The sequence below is a fragment of the Natrix helvetica genome (assembly GCF_964273705.1).
Source record: "Natrix helvetica genome assembly, chromosome: Z".
Classification (NCBI taxonomy): domain Eukaryota; kingdom Metazoa; phylum Chordata; class Lepidosauria; order Squamata; family Natricidae; genus Natrix; species Natrix helvetica.
In genome coordinates this window covers 46,413,461-46,440,334 of record NC_138554.1, presented here as the reverse complement: position 1 = coordinate 46,440,334, position 26,874 = coordinate 46,413,461, and the positions used below count along the sequence as shown (strand labels likewise).

Below are 26,874 nucleotides of genomic sequence, written 5' to 3'. Positions count from 1 at the left end.
TACTGGCTAATTACTTTTGTGTTTAATCCACATTTGTTCATCATCAATTTTCTTATGGACCCTATGATTTCTTTTTAAGAAATAATATACTTTTTAAGTAACTCATTTCCACTGCATTCAACTTTGTTATATTTATCTGGCATACTTAGTTCTCATTTCCAGTCAAAAAAGTGGCAGGAGCATGCTCTTATACTTAGCAGCATTCCCTGAGTGTTCAAGACTACTAGGCTTTGATGGATCTTTTCTCCATTTCCCTTTAGAACTACCCAAGATAACATTTGCTACTTCTTATGGTAAATAATCTATCTGGCTTATTTTGCACCAAATAAAATGCTATATTTCAAGTGCACTAAACCTATTTCTGATGTCCCCATTCTTCCCCTTCGTTTTTTTCATTCAATTAAAGAACAGGTTCCTCTTGCCACCAAATTCATTCAAAAGTTTCTAATAGGAACTTGGCTTCTTTTTTTAATCAATCCCTCATTTCTGAGCATCTCCGTTGATGTCAGTATGATTGTATGTATGTTAAATGTAGCAAAGCCACAGTTCTCTACTTGTTGTGTAAGATCTTGTGCTAGGTTAAGGGCATCCCTACATTCTTATTCTTTGGGATCATTTCTCCCAAAATGATCCCATTAAAGGCTTGTTCTCACATTTTACAGACTAAACAATAAAATTTATGCTACCTAAATTCGAGAGATTAAGTTCTCATGCAATACTTTCCAATTTAGTGATTCTTTACTCACAAGAGTTTTGAGAATGAGGTTCAGATTGTGTAGTTTACCAGCTCTCCTGTTTAAATTTGCAAATATTTCTACCATAGCACTTACCTTTTTGGTAAAAGCTACAGTTAAAAATATATGATATTTTTCCTTCTTTCTCGTGTTCGTGAGAAAATGCTTAGTATCTCAAAGGGCTGCCTTGAAGCTCTACCATTGTATTTCAGGTGACTTGCCTTAAATATATTGTAACAACAATGAATTTAAGGAACATTGTTATACTAATAGTGCCTCGAATCTCACTTATCTTTTATATATTTATAAATATATAATAGATAAGTGAGATTCGAGGCACTATTAGTAAGAATTCATCACAAAATGCTAGTTATTGTTAGTCAAAGGAAGCAGGGTAAGAAAATATCCCAGATATGTCCTGGTGGAAGATCAAGACATCTGTCTTGGAGACCAACTTAGAGAATGTTGGCTGTCCATACTCAGAGGCTATATCTTCTCCTTCTCCTTCAAAAGAGGAGTGTTTGGGATTGAAAGCCATCATACAAGCCTCTTGAACTCCTACAAGCATTAGGGGAGAGTGTGTGCCCCATTGTTAGAAGCAGTGGTGAGTTGCTAGCTGGTTTACTACTGGTTCGCTTGAGCTCGCACGTGAAATGCTTCTGCGCATGCATAGAAGCGTCCGGGTGAGTAGGCGGAGTCTCCTGCCGCCACCACTACCAGTTCGGCTGAACCGGGCCAAACCGGGAGCAATCCACCTCTGGTTAGAAACCATCTATCTCACCCACTATCTGAAAGAGTTTCACTTTCACTTACAGCTTGTATAGAAACTGCATCCCGTGCCAGGCCTGAAAAGCCCCTTGCGTTATCTGCAAAATATGGTTGCCACTGAGATTGCTGGAAAGGAAAGGAAAGCAAGAGAGCTACTTAGAATGTCTTCCACTGTATTAAATAAACAATAGATAAAATAAAGCAGAACCAAAAGAACTTTTTTCTTCTTCTTCATTGACTAGGGATGTAAGAATTACATCCAGGGTGAGGATAACTTCTTCCTTTTCCAATGATCTAGCTGTATACTACCACTCTGACCCAGTGGTGGGATTCAAATTTTTAACTACCAGTTCTGTGGGCGTGGCTTGGTCTTGGTGGGCGTGGTAGGGAAAGGATACTGTAAAATCTCCATTGCCGCCACACTCCAGGGGAAAGTTACTGCAAAATCCCCATTCTCTCCCAATCAGCTGGGACTCAGGAGGCAGAGAATAGATGGGGGCAGGGCCAGTCAGAGGTGGTATTTACCGGTTCTCTGAACTATTCAAAATTACCGGTACTGGTACTTCAGAACTGGTCAGAACCTGCTGAATATCACCTCTGCTCTGATCTTCTGAACAATCACTCCAGGCTTTCTCCAATTACCATACTAGTTCTTCAGTTAGAAGCTTCAATGCATGTTTAGAGTTACGTTGTCATTACTTAATAGGACGGCAGATCTCATGATTCAAAGGGCTAATGAAATCCCCTGCAAGCCATATAATTTTGATTCTAGAAATTCCAAGTTCATAGTAAGTCCTTGTAACTCCATAAAAACACTTTGCAGTGTTCCCACTTATGAAGACTCAGGTCTGGTCCTGACAATCAAACGTAGAGCCGAATCTTGATCCACTCAGAGTTCAGTCTGAACTCATACGGTACTTCTTAGAAAATGCAAAATTCATATTATTTCCTGAGTCAAGCTCTCTAGAGAGAGATCTGCCTCCTTCATCCTTGAGTCCAAGCTCCCCCTCCCCATTTAAAAAATAGTAATAAGTCATTCAGTAATAAGTCATTGACACGCTTACAGCTGGGAAGATTAATTGCCATTTGATTTCAGTTTGCCTCCTTCCCCAATTTCCACTATGGTTTAAACTGTGGGTTTGGGGGGTTTGGCTTAAAGACTTACATAGACTGCAGAAGTGGAACCGGTTCAAATGCGTTTTTCTCAATGATCTGTATTTGATTATATGAGACATCCCTGTTTAAAAGAGCACACACATCATATGACACCTGGAACAAAATGCCTGCTCTATCTTCACCTCTCAGTTGCTTTATGCATTTTTCATTTATTTGCTAGCCTGTACTATGTAGCTTTAATAAAATATAACAAGCCAATATGTGGTGCGTGGATAAGATCGGCACAGCACTTCACACACACCAAGCCTCCTTGTGCCATTGTTCAGGAGACTGTGAATTCCAGTTCCACCTTAGGCATGAAAGCTGTCTGGGTGACTTTGGACCACTTTCTCTCTCTTAGCCAAACTCACCTCACAGGGTTGTTGTTTTAAGAAAAATAGGAGGAAGAAGGAGTATATTATGTATTTACTGTCTCGATTTATTAATAAAAAAATAATAAAGGTGGAGTATAAACAACCTATTTGAAGGGAGAAGTCTGTCCTAAAACTTTGCAGATTTGTCTGTCTCCCATACTGCTGCTTTTAGTAAAAGATTGAAGATAAGCACATTTCTGGAGGGCTTTTGAGGACTGATGCTATATATTTGTTTTCGTTTTATCTACTTTTTTTTTTACTCTTTGTTGTATTTTTCTATCTTGTTGGTCACCAAGAATCTTGTAATTGTGGTGGCATAAAACTTTCTTGCCTCAGCAAATAAGCTTGATGAAATCCCCCAGAAGTATAAGATTGGGGAACTCCAGTGCCAACCAGCAATCTCACCTAATCTCTAATTTCACAAGTAAGGCCTCATATCCAGCTATCTAAGGGCAGCACCCATTCTCAACTCCCACCCAAACATAACAATTCCGCTAACATAGCTGTGGTGCCATACTCCTTCTTCATGCTCAATCAGGCCTCAGTGATGCACAGCAAGCTGGCTGCCCAAGGATGAAATCTAAAATTAGGGTTAGGGATTTATTAAAAAAAGCAATGTTATTCAAAAGCACCAGCCAGAGTCCAAAGCCTAAGGAAATTGGAATCAGCACAGGGAATCAGGACGCAAAACCAAAACAGTACATTGAGACTGTATATTCTGTGAACAGCCACTCCTCTCCACCTCCAACTCTATCTCTCGCTGCCCATTACCATCACCATATTTCTACTTGCCCCCAAGACCTACCCACCTACCCAAGACCTGGCCCCAGCCCCTTCTCACTGGTATTAAGAGCAGCAGTGGCGCAGTGGTTAGAATGCAGAATCTTAAGAAGACCACAAGATCTTTGGACTCATGTGTACCGTTTCCCTGAAAATAAGACCTCTCCGGATAATAAGCCCAATCGGACTTTTGAGCGCATGCACTAAAATAAGCCCTCCTCCTAAAATAAGCCCTCCCCGACAATATTGCAGCAGCCATGAGGTGACCATGCTCGCCGCCTCCTGCACCTCAAAAATAATAAGACCTCCCCAAAAATAAGGCCAAGTGCTTATTTCGGGGGTCAAAAGAAAATAAGATGCTCTTAGTATCCTCAGATCCCTTCATGATGTGAAGTAGAAGAAATGCCTGTCTTCCTCTTCCAGGCACTGTGTCACAAACAAGGCAAGATGGCTACTATCCTTTTAAACTCTCCACCAGGGGATAATCCACAAGCCCCCCCCCCCCCCAATTCCTGGAAAAAAATGTTCTTATGAGAGGAGCAAACTCCAAGAGAGATAGTGCTAATGGAGTGTTATTTCCCACAAATTCATATGTGGTCTTTGCAACAAGGAGTGAAGCTATTGCAAAGCAGTCTCAATGTTACATTTCCTACAAGAGAGCTTGACTGAATATTCAAAGCATGTCCGGTACTGGCAGATGCTGACCCAGTTCAAATTAACTTTGCTAGAAGGCTGAGGCTAATTCTAGAACCACCAACATCTTTTAATTTGTCAGCCTTCCGGATTCTGTTAGTTGGAGGCTGATTTGGACTGTTTTGACTATTTTCAACATCAGGACATCATAATTGTAGGCATATAAGATTAGACAGTTTGTAAAGAAGAGCTAATCAGTGTTGGCCTGGTTTGATTAGTAGTTGAACTGAACACAGACTTCTCAACCAAACAACTTCCATTCACTGGTCAACTCAGTGTTTTTTCTCATGCTGCCTTCTTTGATCAATGCCTAAATTCACACTGATTCACCCTCCACACAAAAATAATAATAATTTTAATAAGCCTAATTTTCCTCCATGTTTCTGTGCGGGGAAGACATTCCAACACTTCTGCCTTTTGTTTTCTTTATCTGGGAATGCCAGCCCACCACCGAGCAATTTCAGTGTCAGGAAAGCAGATGAGACAATCATTTCAAAGGAAAGCCAGGAATACAGCTTCAAATGGAAGGTAGCTAATCACTCCTTCAAAAGGGAAGACCCAAGCCCAGAGAAATCATAGGAATAAAGTGTAAGCTTTAAAACTGCATGGTCTACTTGTTAGAAACTTGATCATTAGGAGTTTCACTTAATTTAAATTTAAAGGACAGTCCTTTAGGAAATAGCAAGTAAGACATGGCTAGGGAAGGAAACTTACAGGTGTGTAAGTGGAAGCAAGCCATCGAGAGACGTGTTATCCAGCCTGCTCAAGTGATTGTTCTTGAGGATCCTAAGGAGATGAAAGAAAATTTAGAACATACAGACAATCTCAGCCTTTCTTTGTGGTGGAAGATGGACAACAGACTGTCCATTTCTCTAGTCTAGGTGCAGCAGTGAGACACTTATGATGCATAACCATCAAGAGATAACAATGGAAATGGATATTCCTTCCACGTTAGTTACGTAGGATAAACATGAGAGTATACTCACAAGTATTCAGTCCAAGGATAGGCCCACCACACCCGTTTGTTAATGGAAGAAATTGTGTTTCCAGTAAAATCCCTGGAGGGAAAAAATGAATGTAAGAGAATATATACAATTCAAATGTACAGAATGTCTTGAAATAAGCATCATGTTCTCTGATTTGTACATCATATTAATCTTACATGCTAAATGGAGATACATCTGAAAAGAAAATGATACAACAAGCCATCACAGAATCTTCTCAAGATCAGCCACAGGTGTTTAAATAAAAGCAGGGAAGGAGCTTCAGATGTGCTTCAACTTACAGATTCTCATTTTTGTTATTCACAGACTTGTGAACCTGTGGTCTGGCAGCTCTAACCTTCACAAACAACAGTGAGAGACACTGATAGTTGTAATTCAGTCACCTCTGGAAAATCACAGGTTGCCTATAAGTAGACCTTAAAATGAAATATTGGGAAGAAACTCATTTTACAATATTTCTTGAATTGGCTCTACACTGGGGCAAACAGCTGCCTTGACATTTCTGCTAAAAAACAAAAAAAATATTAAACTAAACTGAAAATGAGAACATAAACAACTCTTCTGAGACCATATTATAGTTATGCTTGTTGATTTGTTATATTCTTATAAAATACAGCTAATAATAATGATTTCTAGGCCAAACCTATGACAATTATACATTGGCTATTTTATAATAAAAATAGATGAAATTGTTTTGTTATTGTCATCTAATATGTATTGATATTCCCTACTGAGTCTATGTGGAATCCAATCAATCAATCAATCAATCAATCAATCAATCTGTCATCTATCTGCTTTTTGCATAAGTAATATAAACAGATTCTAAGTAATATAAACAGATTTCTTGAAATCTGATAATTTTTTTAGTTGCTAAGCTGTGATTTTTAAAAAAAGCGTATTTGGCTTTTCTAACAAACTTCTTTGCCTAATCTGAAATATAACCTTTCAGTATGTTAATAATGCATTCAAAGGTGTATTTTATGCCCATCTGCCTACAGTGTTCAGAATAAATATCTACTTCAATTTCAAATTGATTTTTTAACTAGGTCCTCTCCAGATGCTTTGAACTACAATAGCTATTTGGCCTCCAGAGCTATTGGATCACATTTCCCAAACCTGTAGTTAGCATGGGGATTGTTAAATGCGGATTATTGAGACTGTAATGCAACAACCAATTGTAATATTGCCACTGCCCTTAGTATATAAAAAAAAATCTAGTTGGTTGCTATCTCTTCTGTTTTTGTTCGTCTTTTGAGTCATTAATGACACCAAGCAACTGCCTGCACTAGTACCTGCTATTTTTCTTGGCAGGATTTAGGAAGTTTGCCATAACATTCTTCTTAGGGTTGAGAGTGTAACTGGCCCAAAGTCACACCACCATTTAGAGTAGTGTAACTGTATGTATGTATGTATGTATATATATGTATGTATATATATATATATATATATATATATATATATATATATATATATATATATATATATATGTGTGTGTGTGTGTGTGTGTGTGTGTGTGTGTGTGTGTGTGTGTGTGTGTGTGTGTGTGTGTGTGCGCGTGTGTGTGCGTGCGTGTGCGTGTGTGTTTGTGTTACAACCCCTGGTATGCCCAAATATGGGAGGGAGATCACTCCTCCCTCTTTCTGTCCTTCGGCTCATCACAGAAAACCATGCAGGCAGAAACCCATATTTTTATTTTTAATGTTGCCTTTTTTTTTAATATTTGTGTTGTATTTGTGCTGATAAATAAATAAAGGGAGACTAGTATGGATCCATTTCAAGCTGTTTAGCTCTCATCAGCTAGCCATACCCTTACTGGGATTTGAACCTGGGAGGTAAGGCCACACTTGGAATACTGCATTCAGTTCTGGTCGCCACGATGTAAAAAAGATGTGGAGACTCTAGAAAGAGTGCAGAGAAGAGCAACAAAGATGATTAGGGGACTGGAGACTAAAGCATATGAAGAACGGTTGCAGGAACTAGGTATGTCTAGCTTAAGAGAAAGAAGGACTAGGGGAGACATGATAGCAGTGTTCCAATATCTCAGGGGTTGCCACAAAGAAGAGGGAGTCAAGCTATTCTCCAAGGCACCTGTGGACAGAACAAGAAGCAATGGGTGGAAACTAATCAAGGAGAGAAGCAACTTAGAACTGAGGAGAAACTTCCTGACAGTTAGAACAATTAATCAGTGGAACAGCTTGCCTCCAGAAGTTGTGAATGCCCCAACACTGGAAGTCTTTAAGAAGATGTTGGATAGCCATTTGTCTGGAACGGTATAGGGTTTCCTGCCTAGGCAGGGGGTTGGACTAGAAGACCTCCAAGGTCCCTTCCAACTCTACTATTGTATTATTGTATTGTATAAATGGTGGTGTGACTTTTTATATATATAAATCCTAGCCTCTGTATATCACCTTTGACTAGATGATGAGGGAAGAGCATAGCAAAAACCAGAAAAAAACCAAGAAAAAAACCAATACCCCCCAGCTGCCCCCCCCCAAGAAAGTCCAGTTGCCTTTTGAAAAAAGCCAAATTTGAGGAGAGCCATGACCTTGGTGCCTGAGAATCTCAATAGACATTAAACCAGACAGTTCGTTTCTAATACATAGATCTGAAGGTTAGCAGCTACTATGATTAACTTTACATAACATAACATGAAGGGCCATAAAAAATAAACTCCACATTATGCAATGTGGATCCCTTAAAAAAATAGGTTTGACCAAATGGCTCCGGAACAGGCACATGGTTGTGACATCAATCATGATTCTTGACCTCATAGAATTGCCAGAACCATGGCAACAATACAGGTTGTGTCTCTTTTATAGAGAATGAACTGATTTCATGAGATCACACAGATATTTGTGATTATTATTTTTTGGGTCAAAGCCATAGTGGGGAATATTGTATATTTCAACAGGAAATCAGGTTATAAGGCCTGGCTATCATTCTCCAGCTAGTAAAAGACATCACTGCAAATCACCATCAAGGCTTGAAAAAAGAGGGAGAAATAGTGGAGGAAAAAATGTAGTAGAACTTAAGACTTGTATACCCCCTCACAGTGCTACACAGCATTCTCTGATTTTATAATGTCAACATATTGACATAGTTTACAAACCAGTGGCTAGCTTCACCAAACTGGCTGCCAAAACAAAAGAAGCCACAATGTCCAAAGCATTATGAATAAGACCTGTACATTTCAGGCAGTGATGTGCGGTGAGGTTTATGGCTGGTGAGGCTGGTGATGTAATCAGGAAGGCGGGGACATGGGACCACGTGTGCAGGAGGCTGAGACATGAAGGGGACCGCGGAGCACGAGCCATGGAGCATGAGCCGCAGGACCGTGGAGCGCGAGCCGCGGCCCCCTTCATGTTGACTCAGGAAGGCGGGGAATGGGACCATGTGTTCCTTTACCCCTTTCCCTTTTTTTTCCTTTTCATGATGAGAGCGGTGAGGCTCTGCCTCCCCTGCCTCCCCTGCCCGCACGTCCCTGATTTCAGGATATACAACTTTTCACCTTTATGCTTACTATACCTGAGAATATTATGCCTTATCTTCCTCTTACTTGTAACAAAAATTTTCCTCCCTTAAAGTGGACTTCCCTTCTCAATTATAGGTGTAATAGTTGCCACCAAGACTTAAATACTCACAGCATGACAAAAACATAGGGATGACCAAATGGCTCTGGAACAGGCACATGGTTGAGACCATGAAAATTGGTAGTCCTGCTGCAGTTGAGGATTTTTAATGTACAATGGCATGAGGTTGGGCACGGCTGTATCGCTGCATCCAACCACCTAAGAGGCACCAGTAAAATTCCAAGGAAGAAAAGAAGGGTAACAGAGGCCGCAACCCGTCCCATCTTTTTCATATGCCCCAGTAAAGGCTGCCTTGGAAAATGACATCTAGCCCTGGAGGCGACTCTATGTGGTTACCAAGCAACTACATCCACATGTCATTCCATATGGAGGCTGCCCTAGTGAGGTTAGTAATGGAGAAGGTATTCCAAGGGTTCCATTTGGTTGTGACATTTTATCATGATTCCTAACATCATAGAATGCCAGAACCATGGCAACAATATAGGTTGTGGTCTCTTTTATAGATAATGAACTGATTCATGAGATCACACAGATATTTGTGATTATTTTTTTGGGGGGGGGGGGAAGGTGGGGCTCAGTGCCATAATGGAGAATACTGCATATTTCAACTGAAAATCAGATTATAAGGACTGGCTATCATTCTCCAGCTACTAAAAGACATCAGTGTAAATTACCCAAGGTTCGAAAAAAGAGGGATAAACAGTGGAGGAAGAAGGGCAATAGCACTTATATACCACCCAATAGCATTCTCTGATTTTATAATGTCAGCATATTGTCCCCAACAATCTGGGACCTCATCTTACTGACCTCGGAAGTATGGAAGGCTGAGTCAACCTTGAGGATTGAACTCCAGACTATGGGCAGAGTTAGCCTGCAATACTACAGAATCACCCTCAGAAGAAGCAGCAGATAAATTAGAGACAGAAACTTCATGTACAACATCCAACTTTCTTCGTTTGCACCTAATTTATTTATTGCATTTGTATCACATTGCAAGCAGCCCAATTCCTGAAAGCTTACATGAGTGCTATCAGTGGGACAATTTAAATATCTATGGTAAATATAAAAACATAAAATCAACCTTGAGAATATTAAAAATGACAACTATGGAAAAAATAGCTGTAACAACAAAAAACATTCCAAATAAATTAAAATGCTTTCCAGAACAACTTGGATCTTAATCAGGGACATCAGCCTGATTTCCATAGGAAGACTTTTCCAAAGAACATTAAAGTGAAAATTGATAAATGGTTGCTGGAGATTTGGGGTGATTAAATTATCACATCATCTTGCAACAGTGATTTGCTATGGCTATTGTTGTTACACACACCCCTTCCAAAATCTACTTTCGAAGAAATGGACAAGGCAGCACAAAAATAATTATTTCATTTAATAATCAATTTAAATTACTTTCCTGTAAAATAGTATGTTCCCATTGATAATATTGTGTGATCTCGCTCTATATCCACTGACTATTCTTATATACAGAAACCTGTCTCTCACACACAAACACAAGCATACTGACCATAGCATCCCCAGACGTTTTATTTCTGGGATGGCAATGAGGATGAGTAGGAACTATACTAGAGAGAAAGTTGAGTAAAATCTGGAGGAAAGTAAAAAGTAATAATGTCTCTTGCTTCTTCCTTTCTTTTCAATAGTTCGTTCTATTTTTATTGGCCCACTCCCTCAATTTGCAATGATTTGTGGGGTGGGGGGAGACTAATCACCCTATTGTGACATTTATGATAGAAAGCTAATATCCATTTTAGTGGATATATTTGCTGCCTATTTAAAAAAAAGATATAGAGTCAAATTGTCTTTTCTATCAGTAAGCCATTGATCAGAAAAATATAAAAACCATAAAAGTATTACTGCATTTCCAATCATCACTAATTATAAATAGGCAATTAGTCTTTCCTTGGATTGGTAGCTTGCATTTGGTAGCTTCATCACCGAAATGTCCAAAAACAAGGAGAACCCAGTTCCAGGATGATGGAAAATGTGCTTAGGAGAGAACAGGATACCCTTCCAGATCAGCAAGAAGAAAACAGAATCTGTGTCAATAATCTGCTATTCTCCATCCATGTTAAAATTGCACAAGCCCTCCTCTTCTCCTAGAGGGTCTAGCTGTGAAAATGACAATTCAGTAATCTGGGAAGAGAGGGAAGAAACATTTGATAATTTACAGGATAATTTGCAAGGCTGAATTTTTCAATTGTCACATATTTTTAATACATTGCATTTTGAAAAATTCCAATTTCCTGGATGCTTTCTACATAGTTTAACAGACGCCCCAAACAGCAAGAATTGGCTCCTTCTACTGTTTCCCCGAAAATAAGACGACCTTATTTTCTTTTGACCCCACTTGGCCTTTTTTTCGGGGAGGTCTTATTATTTTTGAGGTGCAAGAGGCGGTCCCCTCATGGCTGCTCCTGTGTTGCAATATTTTCAGGGAGGGCTTATTTTCGGGGTAGGGCTTATTATAGCACATGCGCTCAAAAGCCCGAGTGGGCTTATTATCCAGGGAGGTCTTATTTTCAGGGAAACAGGGTACATACAATTTCATTCTTTTTCTGTCTTTTCCTCTAAATTTTCACAAGAAACCCTTGAATTGACATAGGATGTTACTTATGTCAATCCAAGTTCTCCATCTTTCAGATAAAGCCTTGTTAAGATATCATACAAAGCTTTCTGTAGTTGTTTTAGTACATGAATCAAGCCACCTTAGTTTAAAGCTATAGCAGATGTGATTACTGAACCCAACCAACTGTAGCTAAATCAATAACTACGACTAAAGAAACCATGACTTATTGCACTCTGCAAATACTATTTAAAAAAAAACATGGTTTAACTATGCAAACACATTCTAAAAGACCAACAGCTTGTTTTAATGCTCTACTCTAGCTCTGCAGATTTATCTCCAAAAAGTCCACAGTATTTGGACAATAAGTACATGATGAAACTATCTTATATTTCTCTCTTTGGGAAGTAGGAGTGCAGCCTAAGCTGATCCATTTTGGGGTACATTTTTGATATACTTTGTCCTGTTCTGTATTGGTCATTTTTAGTCATGCTTACATGCTGGCATAGCAACTAGCACACTTTATATATTTTTGTATATATATAAAATATGTACAGTATGCATTCACTATTTCTTTTGCTGTCTTTCATCCTATGCCCTATTTCAGAATTCCCCAACATTTCTGGTTTTATTGCCGAAGGAGGGGAGGGGGAGAGAAGGGTATGGTTCCATGCAAGTGGTGGGCAACCACATGTGTGCAGCTCTATTTGTATGAGTGGCAGCACACATGACACACACTTGCCTGCTGCTTGCGCAAATGGGGATGTGCATGCGCACATGCCTGCCACTTCTTTGCCCCGCTTCCAAACAGTTCATGGCCTGCTATTAGGCCGCAGCCCTGGCCTATTCCACAGTCAACTGAAAAAAATGCTAGATCATATTAAGAGGGCAGTTCCATCTTTGAAAAGGAAGAATAGCCTTATATGTCAGATAAAAGATGCAGCTAATTATAGACAGTTTCATGAAAGGCTGGTCAGATGCTTCTAAGAAACTCAGAAGATTTGATAATCATCTATGCTTTTGTTGAGCTTCAATTCTTATTTTACCAGGATTATCAGAATGGTATCTGGAGGATTTCAGGTTGAGGAGTGCTAATGGTGACAGTTGTTCCCATTTATCCACTGGTCTCCAGCATATGTTGCTTAGTGATTTTTCTTCTTCTTCTAAATATTCATGGTCCATATTTTGATACCATGGCTCTATGATGTTGCTTAAAGTGGCTTTTGCTGACTAGACAGCTTTCAGCTAAGTTGGATTGCAGTTTCCACAGTTTCCAATCTTTAGCTCTGTGTTTTTTCTAAGAGGACTCTAAACATCATTTTAGAGTGGGCACAGCTTGTCAAAGAAGCATAAATTCTAGATCTTTCCCATACTTTCACAATTTGAAATGAATATACAGCCTGTGGGCAAGAGAGGTAGACAATATTTGAAAGACTGCACACGTTGATACATTTCTTGGCATTCTTGGAAAATGAATTGCAAAAGTTTAGTCATTTCACCAAGAAACACTTCTTTCTATTATGTCCAATACATTGTAATAGAGGTTGTAAAGGGAAGCCTATACATGAGACACTTGCACCCTGTGCTTCTATGGATGCTAATTAAACTGGAAACAATCCTTCTTAAGGATTGACCACTCACAATCCTTCAAGCCTGGGAAGTCAGCAGTGTTGGAGTGTCAACCTGTAGCATCTCTAGTTTCCAGCCCACTTGTCTCTCATTAGTACCTATTTGGTCCAAGTCTGATAAACTGATAAATGCTCCAGCAATAATTGCATTCTAAAAATGCTTGTGAGAGATAATTGCTTCTAGTCATTCCTTTCAGCTACCACACACTTATGATACCAAGAGATGAGGTTGCTAATTGAAAGCAAGTTAAAAGATTATGATGCTTGTTCTTTGGAATGATTAAAAGATTGGATAGCTTTGAAAAATCTGACATTGTTAGGCCTTGAAGGTGATTTGAGATTTGGGTGGCATGCTTATTTGTGATATGACAAAATAAAAGATAACTCTGGTTTTAAGAATCGTATCATTAGGCAATCAATTGGGTGTGTATGGTAGAAAGATTGGCTAACAAAATATTTTGGCTATCACCCCATGGAGTACTACATAGAAAAGAGATGTTATTGGAATGCAAATGGATGACATATTTGGATTTATTGACATTTAAAGAAGAGGAACTTAAGATAAAAACAAGAGAATAATTAGTAAGTGAAGGACTTGTTGTGATTGGTTTAATTATTATAGAATTTTTGAAAAGATTAAACTTGATAAAATTAGTTTTGAATTTTGTTTTGTTGAATTGGAGATCAACTTATGTTCTAATGATTAATAAAAGTATGGGAGACGACTTCTGGTAGCTGAAGGCGACGGACGCGTGCGTCCGCTGTTCCGGTGGGCTCCCCTTAAGTCTAGGGGGAGCACAGGGTGCCTTGGAGGGGCCGTAGGGGCGGCTTGCTGGGACCCCCTGGAACAGCTGCAGCTGCGGGTGTGTGTTTGTGTGTGTCTCCAGCTTTGCCCCATGAGCCGGAAAGTGTGGGGGGTGCGCGGAATGCCACCACGCGCCTTCGCCGAACGGAGCCTGGAAGGAAATAATCAATTTGAAAGACGCAGCTGAAGTGCGGTGAGGTGGGGAATTTCCCCAAGTCTTTTCACTGGTTTATTCAATTGATGAACTGCAGTTTTTTTTTAGAACTTTGTTTCAACCTTTGGAAGAGTTAAGATTGGAGGGGGGGATTTCCACCCCCCTCGGAAAAAGCGGCACTTGCAAAATCTCTCCCTCTCACAGGAGAGAGAGAGAGAGTTAAAAATTTACTTTCACTTCCCCTAAACAATGAAAAAATAATTTTTGACTACAATTGCGAGAGAGAGGATGGTTGAACTGACTCTTTTTTAAACTATGTATGGGAACTTTGGACTTGTTGTTTCCTGACCATCTGTAAAGGCTGAGCTAAGATGGCAACTTCCTCCTTCTTTGTCTTTATGAATGAAATTCCTCCTTTGGAAGATTTTATGGCTCTGAACTAGTCTCCACCCCAGAGATCTCCAGGAGCCTCTCTAAATACGCTTTTCCCTTGGATTTGAAATATTTTGATTCACCTGTTCGATTAATAAAAGTATGTACAATGATTACTTAAAAAGATGAATCTGGAAGATGAATATGTCAAAGATTATACGGTAAAGTGGATGAAAAATTTGGGGTATAACATAGTGCTGGATAAATAAGAACCATTTATGGACCAATGGTTTAAAATTTACTTTGATTTAGTTTGAAAGGAAATTGTTATAAAATGATATATGTATCATTCGTATTTGACCCCAGACAGACTAGCAAAAATGTATAGAGGAATCTCTAACAAATGTTGGAAATGTAAACAAAATCCAAGTACATTTTATCATATGTGGTGGTCTTGTAAACATGTTAAACCATACTGGATAAACCTAATTATGATAACACAGAAAATATTTAAGATACAAATACTAATGAAACCTGAAGCTTTTCTTGTAATTATTATGCATAAATCAATTAAAAAAACAGTAGACTTGCTAAGCATTAGAAAGGAAGAGAGATGCCAATTGTTGAAAAATGGATTTTAAAAGTCACTGAATTAAAATTAAAACTGACAGAGATCGCATTAATTGCTTTGATTAGAGGCAAGGAACTAGACACTTTTTTGAGGGATTGGAAGCCATTAGTGGACTTTTTACATGTTAATGCAATCACAGAAAATTAATTGAAGGATTTGAAGATGAATGTACTGTTTGAACTAACCTGTTGACCTTTTCTCCTTTTTTTACACATACTGTATATTATAGTTAGATGTTGAGTCAATATGATTATTAGACAGAGACTAACTCATCTGGAATATTTGTTTATTTAATATAGTATTTTGTTAAATAAGGATGGGAAAGTTTATACTAAATATTTAGTAATCTTATTATGTAAGGAGAGAACTTAACAGGTATTTTTTAAAACAAATTACTTTTCAGGTGGATTTTTTAATGTTCAAGGTTACATTGACATTGGGTTAGTGGTAGTTGTACACAACATTTTTTTCCCCTCATTAGTGCTGGATGCTCATTTTTCTGCTTTGTATTTTTTTTGTTGATAAAATAAATAAAAAAGAAAGAAATTTGAGGGTATGCAAATGAACTGAAAAAGGGACTTCTGTTTACCTGAATCTGACCCCTGAGTTCCTCTTCTGATAAACAGTCAATGGGGTCATTCTCAGGACAGCTGTACTCCACTGCCAACTTCCCATTTTCTGAAAAAAAAAAAAAAAGGCCAACTTGAACAAACCAAACACAGAGTTTGAAACATTTCTGAAATTTAGGATTTTATAGATTCTCAACTTAGGATTTTTGAACTAAAATTATTAATGCTTTCTTATTATTTCTAAAGTGTTTATAATCAATGACTATAACTAGTTTATCTGTTTGAAAGTAAGATTTAAGATCAATTTAGATGCGATATTCATGGGCAGAATCTCCTGAGCAATGGCTAAACTTATTTCTCAATAACAATCAACAGTAATGTGCCCCTGAAATATGACAATCGGTGAAAGGAAAGATCAATTGGAAAATATTGGTGTGAGCATAAATATCAACAATGTAAATATACCAACAAAATGAATCAGGAGTTCCCATGATGCAGGTAACATGAGAGAAATGAAGAGTCGGGGGATGAAGTTATTTCATTATTACTGACATGACTAAAAACAAAGTTTCTTTGAAGGCAAATAGAAAGATGACAAGGCACAGAGAAGGGATACAGGGAAGCATGAAGCTGAATACATTGAGAAGAAAAAGTCAAAGTACAGAGCAGATAAATGTATTCACAACAATGTGAAGAATATGTTAAGAGGCCATTCAACTTGTACTCTCTAACTCGCCAATAGCTAATTGGAATAACGGAAGCTCTTATCCAACTCACCTGGAGGTTGAAAGTGCTACCGTAGATGACATGAACAATTTGAGCCAAATTGAAAAAGTTTTAGAGAAAGTGTATACAGAATAAGTAAAAAAAAATGATTTACTGCAATTTAGCATGACGAATAAGATTACAATGAACCTTGGCTTTGCACATTCTTGCTTCTCTTTCTTATTACAGCTAGGCTTTCAAGAACACTTCATGGGAAAACACTTACATTTTTATTTGCAATTTGTTGCTCTTCATACTCACAAAAGAATTAGAAATTACACTAAGCTTTGATCCATATAACCATTGTTTATTGAACAAGCCAAATTCAGTTCCTGTGGTATGTTACGTTGCAAACAAACCACCTACAGGTTTAGAGCAAAGTATAAATTCAGGAAATCTGATTAAGATTTGAAAGAAGCCACTCTGAAAAAAAGAAATTGAAGGTGTGACTTAAAGCAAACAAATAGTTTGATATCCTTGGAATTATAAAAATATTCAAACATTTCCTTGGATGGGAAATGGAGGGAAGTACAGAAGGATAAGGAAGGTAGATGGTCTTGCCTAAGATGATGAAGAGTATTTTTCGAAATGCATCTGAAAGTGCCTGTTGCACTGCAAACTTCTGAGCATTGCGGGAGGCTGTGAGAAACTCTGAAAGACAGAAATCCAAAATAACAGATTTTCTTGGTAGCTCAAGCACTGCTGAACATTTTTTAATCAATGTCAGCCATCCCCCGGCAAAAAATGGCAGTTCTGACACAATAGCCAGTTCAAATTTAATTCAGATTCAATAAATAAAAAACTTTACTTGACATAAGAAAATAAAGTTAATACAAATTGATATATGTACTATTTACACTAATCTTTTTATGTGGCAAACACTGGTTTAACAAAGTTCTACCACTGTAGTAGATTTAAGCCTGGAACATAGTGAATTTGAGTACTATCTGGCTATGAAACTCAGTGAGTCTGCACATAAAACTAACCCTTATTATCAGTTTGCTGAATAGTGCACTGTTGTTACTCCGGTTATCACGTCTGTTTAACCTATTTTCAAGGATAATGAAGAAGGTAATTATATCCCATCAAGGTGGCGTAAGTAATGTTTCCTTATAACAGTTCTGTGACGTGAGTTGAGCTGAGAAAGTGACCAGCCCAAAATCACTGAGCCAACTTTTATGCCAAAGAAAAGACTAGAACTTGCAATCACCTGGTTTTTTAATTGTGGGACTCCTCAAAGGACATGCAGCATGAATATAATGGAGCATATTTCCATCTTATATTCAAATACATTTCAATCTATCTACAATCAAGCTTTCTTCAATCAGGTTAGCACTAACCATACCTTCCCGTGATTCAGAGATGGTATTCAGCCAGTTTGGATCGGTTCACCCAAACAGATAGTGAAATCACAGGTGAGCCTGACCACTTGCCCCGGCTCTATGCCATTCTATTTAGGCACATTTTCAAGCTGTATGCATGCATACAAGCTACGTGTGCAATCAAAGCACATGCGCTGAAGGTGAAGAGCATGCGTGTGCACACATTTGCGAACTGGTAGGGAAAGTAAGTGAATGCCACCCCTGCCGTGATTCCAATGTTCTACAAACTCTTACACTTCCCAAACTAGATGGGACTTCAGATAATTATTCCCCAACATAGCTGGAGGATACCTGGTTGAGGGAGACTAGAAACTAAACCCAGTCAAACTATTTAGCCATTTTTCAACTTGCTGCAGATTCCAAAAATTAGGAGCCACCTTTCCAACCCACAGTCTCTATCTACATTTAACCCTAAACCCTAACTTAACCATAACATGTTAAGTTATGGTTTAGGGTAAAAAGCTGTGCTTTTTATTGGAATGGAAATGTCATTGAAGTCCTTAATAGCCCTTCATTAAGAATCATCCCCAAGAGTGATTCTTTCGGTGGGCAAAACCCCATCTAAGAAAGGAAAAACCTGATTTCTGACTGCACTGTAAGTGATAGTATTACTTTTAATTCCGTTTGGGTACTTCACTTTAGCTTCCCTACCCTCTCCATTCCCATGTTACCTTGACTGGGGTCCACATGAAGTTCAGCCACACCAATCCCTCTGGTATAGATCCCATAACTTGGGATATTTAATTCTTGCACACAAAGATACTTTGAATGATGGGGTCTGGGCAATGTTCCTCCTTCTTCTTTCTCATCATCTTCAAAGCCAGGTACATTCTGCAGCTGTTCCATTATGCGAGTAAAATATAGAAGGAAAAGCAAGAGTCCATACCTTTATCCATCCTACGTTGGATTCTTTTTCATGCCCCTTCCCATAATTCTATTGCAGAACATTTGCATTATGTAGATTAGTGCACTGCAGCATGAGCCCAGTTCTTGTTTTGCTTGCATTCTGAAGCTCCCTATTCTCATGAAACAATAAGCACCTTGTCTCTCACATAGAGACAGAGTCAAGAACAAGCCAGAAGGAGTGAGAACAAATGGAAGAATGTGCCCCTGTCCTCTGGAATTCAATGTGCCCCTGTCCTCTGGCGGGAAGGAGAGGGAGGGAAGGAAGGAAGGAAGGACTTATTCATCTCTTTCATTAGGCCTTGAAGGTATTTTGAAAAAAAAAACACCTTGGACTAGCTTTTAAGTAGATTTTATCCCATTTCTCAGGAGAGAAAAGGACTACAGGGTCACACCATATAGAAGCAATGACCAAAGTGGAAGGCAAAAAATGGATGGCTAGGCCAATCTCAATCAAATCTTACAAGGGAGGATAAACCTTTTGGGGCCCATGGTCCTTGTTACACCATTGCTCTGTCAACTGCATTGGCTGCCAGTTTGTTTCCGGATACAATTCAAGATTCATCAATCACCTTTAAAGCCCTTCATGGCATAGGTCCAGGTTACTTGAGGGACTGTCTATCACAATGGGATTGGTCTGCCCTACCCATGCTAGCAGAGAAGGCATGCTGAGGGCCCCATTGGCCTGGCTGCTGGGGCCCAGAAGAGCATTCTCTGCTGTTGCTCCTGTCCTTTGGAACATCTTGCCCCTGACAGTGAATTCAACTCCCACTCTCCTGGCCTTTTGTAAGAACCAAAAACCTGGCTCTGCCAGTTAGCCTGGGATTTCAATAGGGGAGTGTTACACTGCTGGTGCTTAATGACAAATCCCTCCAACCTCCCTGCTCCTCCTACTCCCTTCACATCTCTTAATTAGTTGATAATTTGTACTTTTAAAAGTATTTTATTCATATTAGAGGCGTATTTATCCTTCTTAACATTGTAAGTTGCCCAGAGTTACTGTGGTAAGGTAGGCAGCAAACAAATCTAAATAAATAAATATCTAAACGGATATGTAAATAAACAGACCATAATCAGAAAAGAAATAAACATCCAGAGATGAAGAAGTACAACTACCAATATAGATTTGCCTGAATTAATATTTTTCTCCAAACACTTCTTAGAACATCACAGTGCTGGAAGTAGAAAATGAACATTTATTTTTATGTATCAAAAAACAATCGATTAAAACAGCTCCCCATGTTAGCAAAGTATCACCTATAATTTAATTGCATCTTCCTTATCTGTTTTCTAGGTGCATTGGAGTAGAGTATTTCCCTCTCTATGCCAGCATGGATAGGGAAAATGGGAATTGTCTGATAATCCAATTACCACTGGACTGTGGTAATTTAATTTACACATATGTCAACAAGTGGAAAGTTTAGATCGCTTTCATCACATGTGGTCAACTACTCAACAATGTCTTCTCTTGTCCTTGTGGTGCAGTGATTAGAATGAAGACTTGCAGGCATACTCTGCCCACTGCCAGGAGCTTGACATTAAGAGGCTCAAGGTTCACTCATCCATCCTTCTGAGGTCAATAAAATAAGGACCCAGATTGTTGGGGAAAATATGCTGACATTGTAAACTGCTCAGAGAGTGTTGTAAAACACTATGAAGTGGCATATGAGCCAGTTGTATTGCTATTGCTATATTTAGTCTTAGCACCCTTATGAAAATAGAAAAATAAGAAACAATATTAAAGACTAGGTAATTCTTACAGTGAGGATGCGACTGGACCAACCATTGAAACCAAGGTAGTAATTGGCTAATTCTTGGCTTTTGCAACTGTTCAAAGGTAATGTTTGCTTTGCAAGGGCCCTCTGTCTGGTACAAATGCAAACCTGAAAAAGAATTCAATATCTCATTAGAAGGGTGTATAAAACCTCACCAACACCATTTTCTCCCAAAGAAAATGAAGCCATCAAAGACTGAATTTCACCCTTGCTAAGAATCTAACAGGAAAAATGCTACCAACAATCCACACACGTATTTCCCTATCTTTTACAAATAAGATAAAAAAAGATGGACATATTTTTATATCATTTTTTTTTGCTCTTCATAAATATTTACTAATGTTTTTCAATTAAACATGTAGAAATTGGAAAGAAAACTGTTCGTTACCAATATAAGAACCGATAAAATGAAACTCCATTCCATGACTAACTTGAACTGGTTACCTTCAGATATGCTGAATTTTTAGCCAACACATTTGATTCTGTAGTGTTTCATATTCTAAGATAGTTCACCATTTCAATCCCAAAGTTGTACGTGTTCCCAATTTACAAATGGACTGTCTGTATACAGTCAACAGTCCACAATTCAGCATCCTGGGATACTTCAGAAACTTTGAGGAGAGTGGCTCTCCAAGAGAGCAAGAAGGGTCAGCATGGATATATCGTATCACCTGCATACTGGGCCTACCAGAGGTCATTAAGAAGTGCAACCAATGCCTGTTTCATGATGGCATTCAATCTGAAACTTGATTGAAAGAGATTCAGATAATTTGCTAAAATGTGAGCTCTTTGGAGCTGCAACACAACAGCTTCTCAACAACTTTATCTAAAATGGGAAGGTTAGAGATAGGCTGAAAATTATGCAGTAGTCAATTCTTGAGGAAGGGGTGAGACAATGCCTCCTTAAGTGCAAGCAGAAAGTTTACCTTGGCTTGGATTTACGTCACATGCCTTATTTTGGGAGGCCTTAATCAAATGTGAGAAACATGGATATAAGATACAGGTGGCATGCTTATAGCTTCAAAAGTCCTGTCCATTTCTTCAGGACCAACAGGATCAAAGTCTTCACAGATAACGATGTAAGGCTAGAGATGCTACAGTGTTAACAATATTGAAATAAACCCCAACTATTAATGAGGCTGCTTTGCATATGAAATACCAGAGGGAATACCCTTTTGCAGTTTGGATCAAAGAACAGATGCTTTAGTGACCTTGACATTCACTTACTTACTCCAAGGAAAGTTCACTGCATCCCTTGGCAGGGTAAAACAACTTGCCTACCAAGGAAAAAGTCAGCACATTCTAGATTATCTGCTCAAAACTATTCAGGATCTTGATAAAATCAGGTTTCAAATCACTGAGAGCTATCCTAAGGCAGTAATTCATTACTTTAAAAGACCTTCAGCTGTAGCATTTGGTTCACATATAGTACTAGTGCAGTTTCTTAGGTTTTAATTTACAGTGTTGTATGAACATAACCACAGAGGTCTGTAAAGTTCAGTTATATTTCATTGCGTAAAACACCATTAAGCAAATCATAGTCTAGTACAGCGATGGCGAACCTTTTTTAGCTCGCATGCCATAAGTGGGGGGAGTGCAGGGGGGTCATGTGCAGGTGTGCCGCACCCATAATGCAATGCGTGACCCCCCCAGTGTGCATGTGCGCACTACAGGCGCACCCCCCCTTTTTGCATGCTTTTTTCGCCCTCCGCAGGCTCCAGAGGCTTTATAAGAGCATGGGGAGGGCAAAAACAGCCCCCCCGCCCCCCCGGAAGCCCTCCGAAGGCTTCAGGGAACTTCAGGAGGCTTCACTGAAGCCTCCGAAGCAGTCAAAACGACCCTCTGAGCAAACCGGAAGTGACTTCCGGTTTGCTCGGAGGGTCGTTTTAAGCGCTCCGAAGGCTTCAGAGAAGCTCATGAAGCCTCCAGAGGGCCTCCGGGGGGGGGGGGGGAGGCTATTTTTGCCCTCCCCAGGCTCCTATAAAGCCTCTGGAGCCTGGGGAGGGCGAAAAATGGCTTTAAAAAAGGGTGAAGTCAGCTCACGTCTCGCGTGCCCTGACAAATAGCTCCGCGTGCCACCTGTGGCACACATGCCATAGGTTCGCCATCACTGGTCTACCAGGAGCTGCGGGCTCCATATCTTAGATTATGCAGTGACATACCTTCAGAGCAGTTTTCTGAAACAGTGACCTCCCGTTGCACACCTGTTGTGCCTTGCTGGCATCTCGGGCAGAGTAGAACTTAACAAAGGCATGATAGCCAGGGCCAGCTACTGGAGCATTTCTGTGGAGTCTTACAGAATGGAGCAGTCCAAAGGCAGAGAAGGTATGATGGAGAGCATGCTGGAGGGGGGGGGAGGCAAACACACAAAGGAATCTATTAGAAAAGACAGTATCTGTGAAGAATCACGCTTTTCCTGAAAGTTGATTAGGCTTGGACAGAAGGCAAACTGAAGACTGGTCATTTTTGCTTTGTTGGGCAAACCTTGAATAGTGGTTCAGTTTCATGCTGGCTGATGACTTCCAGTATGCATACCTCTAATCTTTAGAGTACAGGACATTGGCAGGTTGTAGAGTCAACTTACAGCCACAATTGAGGCAGTGGTGGGTTCCGGATCCCGTCGCAACCAGTATGCTGCGACGGGGCCGGGCGTCCACCATGTGCACATGCGCTGCGCACGCATGCACACCCACCATCCTGCGATTCTCCAGCTGCTCGGCGGAGTGTCGTACAGGTGCTGTAAGATGCATGTGCGTGGGCAAATGGCCCACTAGCTTAAAATGAGGTAAGAAACAAGGGAGGGTGGATGGACCCAACGGAAACACCTTCCCAGTACAGTGGCAGCTGGGAGCTGCACCCGTACCGGAGCGTACCACCCTGAACCCACCACTGAATTGAGGCCAACGTTTTTGTTACTAAGTGAGACAGATGTTAAGTGAGTTTTGCCCCATTTTACCTTTCTTACCACAGTTGTTAAGCGATTCACTGTAATTACTAAGTTAATAACATGGTTAAGTGAATCTGGCTTCTCCATTGACTCTTACTTGTCAAAAGGTCCCAGAAAGGGATTATATGACCTTGGGATACCACAACTGTCACAAATAGAAGCCAGTTGCCAAGCAATGCACTTTGATCACATCACCATAGGGATGCGGCAACATTCATAAGAGTGAAAAACGGTCCTAAGTCACCTTTTTCAGTGCTGTTGTAAGTTTGAATGGTCACTAAACAAACCATTGGAAGTCGAGGATTACCAGTATCTTTAGAAGTATGTAGGTCAGTAAAGTGTTTTTAATTTGTGAACCTATCTACTTTTTTCAAAAAGAAAGGTTTGTTGGGTGGAAAGGGAAGTAATAAAGACTCTACCAATAGCCCTGATAAAAAAATAAGCCTAAATCCAAAAAATTGGATGGAAGTTGTTTATCTATGAACTCAAGACAATTTTCTCAATGGTGAATTCTCAATTTCCTAGCTTAGGGATTCCTCCCCAAAAGTGCCTATACAATTAAAAAAAAAAAGATCTTCCACTTTTTAATATTTCAACGACTCGGTTATGCTAGTGGGATGTCTTAATTAGTTTTGCTTTTTAAAAAATATGTGTGTGTGTGTGTGTGTGTGTGTACGCTGCCACGGGTAAATGTCTTTTTTCCAACCATATCATTTATAAAAACAGATAAAACTGTCAGTGTCCCTACTTAGCTACATATTGCACCACTAAATGCTCAAAGAAGGTGGAACTAAGGGTGCTTAATGTACTATATGTGTAGTCCTTTACTTACAAGTGGAGTGACTATTCAAAGTTATGACAGAACTAAAAAATATGACCGTTTTCCATAGTTGTGACCTTTGCAGCATTCCCCATGATCATGTGATCAAAATTCAGATGTTTGGCAATTGGCTCATATTTGACCTTTGATGTATCCCAGGGTCATGTAAGCACCTTTTGCGACCTTCTTACAAGCAAAGTCAATGGGGAAGCCAGATTCACTTAACATCTGGATTACTAATTTATCAACTGCAGTCTCACTTAACAACTATGGCAGAAAGGTCGAAAAATGGGGCAAAACTCATTTAACAAATGTCTCACTTAACAGAAATATTGGGCTCAACCGTGGTCATAAGTTGAGGACTATGTGTACGTGCAAATCCCTGCCATAAATCAGACATTGAGCATTTTCCCCAAGCCCTGTACTTCTTTAAGGACATTTTCACAAGAGTTTTCACTACTTTTTTTATAACAATAATATGCTTCATTGCAAACTTTGTTTAAAAATAAGGTAAAATTAGTTATTTAGTCTGAGGCAACAAAAATCAAGCCTTGCAAAAGAATAAAAGTCCATGTTTTTAGACAACAGCTAACTTCTGTTGAATTTTACTTTATGAATTTTTTCCCCTTCTTCTTTCAATAGAATACGATTTGGAAACTTAAGCCATAAAATATGGGTCAGCCAACAGCCCAGCCTATATAGAACGGTTTTTGGAAAGGAAGAGATGGAAGCTCCAGAATTATTACTCGACCGATGCACAATTTGAAAACCGGCTTCGGCAAATTTTAGGTACCTAAATATGCTATAAGGGTATCCTAAGTTCAATCAATTGAAGCCTTAAAAAAAGGACGAACTGCTTGCGCAAAGCGTACTGTGTAGTTTTACTGCGGCCGCATACACACTCGCCTTCACCCCCGCCGCCCGCAAAGGGGCAACGCACCAAAATGCCGCTAAATCCAGCGATTCCCACTAAGCAGCCACCAACGCTTAAGGCGGGAAGAAGGCGTTTTTCAAACACGGTTCCCACAAGCTCAAAGAACTTCCTTGCCAATAAAATATTATTAACAAAGAAGCAGCGGGTGGAGAGGTAGCAACAGCAGCTTTTGCTGGCTTACACAAATGCACAAATTGAAAAAGTGGCCGGAAATTTTGAAAAGATGTCGACACACGGGTAGGGAAATGGTTGGAGGAAAACCCAGCCTTGCTTTTTCGTTACTTGCCTCTGATGCCTCCGACTCCAGCCCCAAGACTAGTAGAGTCCGGCCATTCCCCGGGGGGACGCGGAACTCCACAATCTCAGCCATGCCAGGCACGACCGTCAGGGGCAAAAGGGATAAATGTAGAGAGGGGGAAGACACCCTGTACTTCCCGCCTAAAGGGGGCGAATGGAGATCACGAACTTCAGTACTCCTGCAGCACGTCTGGATTCAGCTCGGAGATTGGTGGGAGAAACTAAAGCCACGTGATGCAGGAAGAGGAGTCCCATTGAAAGAAGCCTTTTTAGTGTCAGAGCGAGTAGGCTCGGTCTTAATAGGAAGCGCTGGGGTGCGTTTTCTTGACTAATTTGGAAGGAAAGCAAAACAAGGATGAGGAAAAGGACTCCCTTTTCCTAATATCGTGAGGGACGGTATTTCCTAAAACCCTCGTTTTTCTTCCCTAGAATTGAAATAGGAAAGGCATGTTCAAACGCTACGAAACGCCTGGGCTTGCTTTACTTTTGCGTAAAAAAGGCGATCCGTTTTTCTTCTTGGACGCTGCTCTTCTCTTATTTGTCTTCACTTTCTTTCTATAAAATAATCCTCGACTTACGATCACAATTGAGCCCATAATTTCTGTTGCTGAGGGGAGACAGCTACTGAGGTTTTTTTTTTTTTTGTTCTTTCTTGCCACAGTCAAGTGAATCTCTGCTGTTAATAAATTAATAACATACTTAAGTGAACCTAGCTTGCCTTTTGATTTTGCTTCTCAGAGCTTTGCAAAAGATGATTACATGATCCCGGGATACTGCAACAGTCATATGAACCAGTTGCCAAGCATCTGAATGTTGATCATGTGACCATGGGGCTACTTCAATGGTCATAAATGTTCACAAGTCATTTTTTCAATGTCCTCGGAACTACGAACAATCAATAACCAATGGTAGTAAGAAAGGACTACCTATACACTAGTTCAGGGGTGGCGAACAAGTTCGACAAAAAGAGCCAAAATTTTAAACTGAGAGTCAGAGAGCCACACCACGCACTCCCTTTCGGCGCTAAACCCGGAAGTACGGTCTTGCCCCGCCCCTGGCGACGCGACGACGCTTGCCTGCGCTCCACCAGCTCGGCTAGGAACGGAGACGTTTCCTCAGCGGAGCGGAGAGCCTGAAAGGGACGCAGGCTCAGCCTGCCAGGCTGCCACCACTCCACTGAAGACATTGCTGAGCAGAGAAACGTCTCCGT

The 26,874-nt window shown here is 39.8% G+C and overlaps 1 protein-coding gene across 1 annotated transcript; it reads right to left on the bottom strand.

Annotated features, from left to right (window-relative positions):
• Positions 1–10,745: 10,745 nt before the first annotated feature.
• On the bottom strand, positions 10,746–25,900 carry RDM1 (RAD52 motif containing 1). Its single transcript, XM_081933890.1, has 7 exons — positions 25,654–25,900; positions 22,829–23,008; positions 20,652–20,774; positions 18,660–18,825; positions 17,168–17,257; positions 15,862–15,950; positions 10,746–11,252 (listed from the first exon to the last, which is right to left on the bottom strand). The coding sequence occupies exons 1-7, from the start codon at positions 25,735–25,737 to the stop codon at positions 11,172–11,174; spliced, it is 813 nt and encodes a 270-aa protein (XP_081790016.1). The 5' UTR covers positions 25,738–25,900; the 3' UTR covers positions 10,746–11,171.
• Positions 25,901–26,874: the final 974 nt, after the last annotated feature.

What these genes read in the sequence shown, in the direction of transcription:
- RDM1 (XM_081933890.1), bottom strand. Translation starts at nt 25,737, where the DNA reads ATGGCTGAGATTGTGGAGTTCCGCGTCCCCCCGGGGAATGGCCGGACT. An exon ending in GGTCCAGTCGCATCCTCACT is followed by an intron (nt 18,826 to 20,651) that starts GTAAGAATTACC and finishes ATAATGGAACAG; the next exon opens with CTGCAGAATGTACCTGGCTT. An exon ending in AACTCAGGGGTCAGATTCAG is followed by an intron (nt 11,253 to 15,861) that starts GTAAACAGAAGT and finishes CTCTCTTCCCAG; the next exon opens with ATTACTGAATTGTCATTTTC.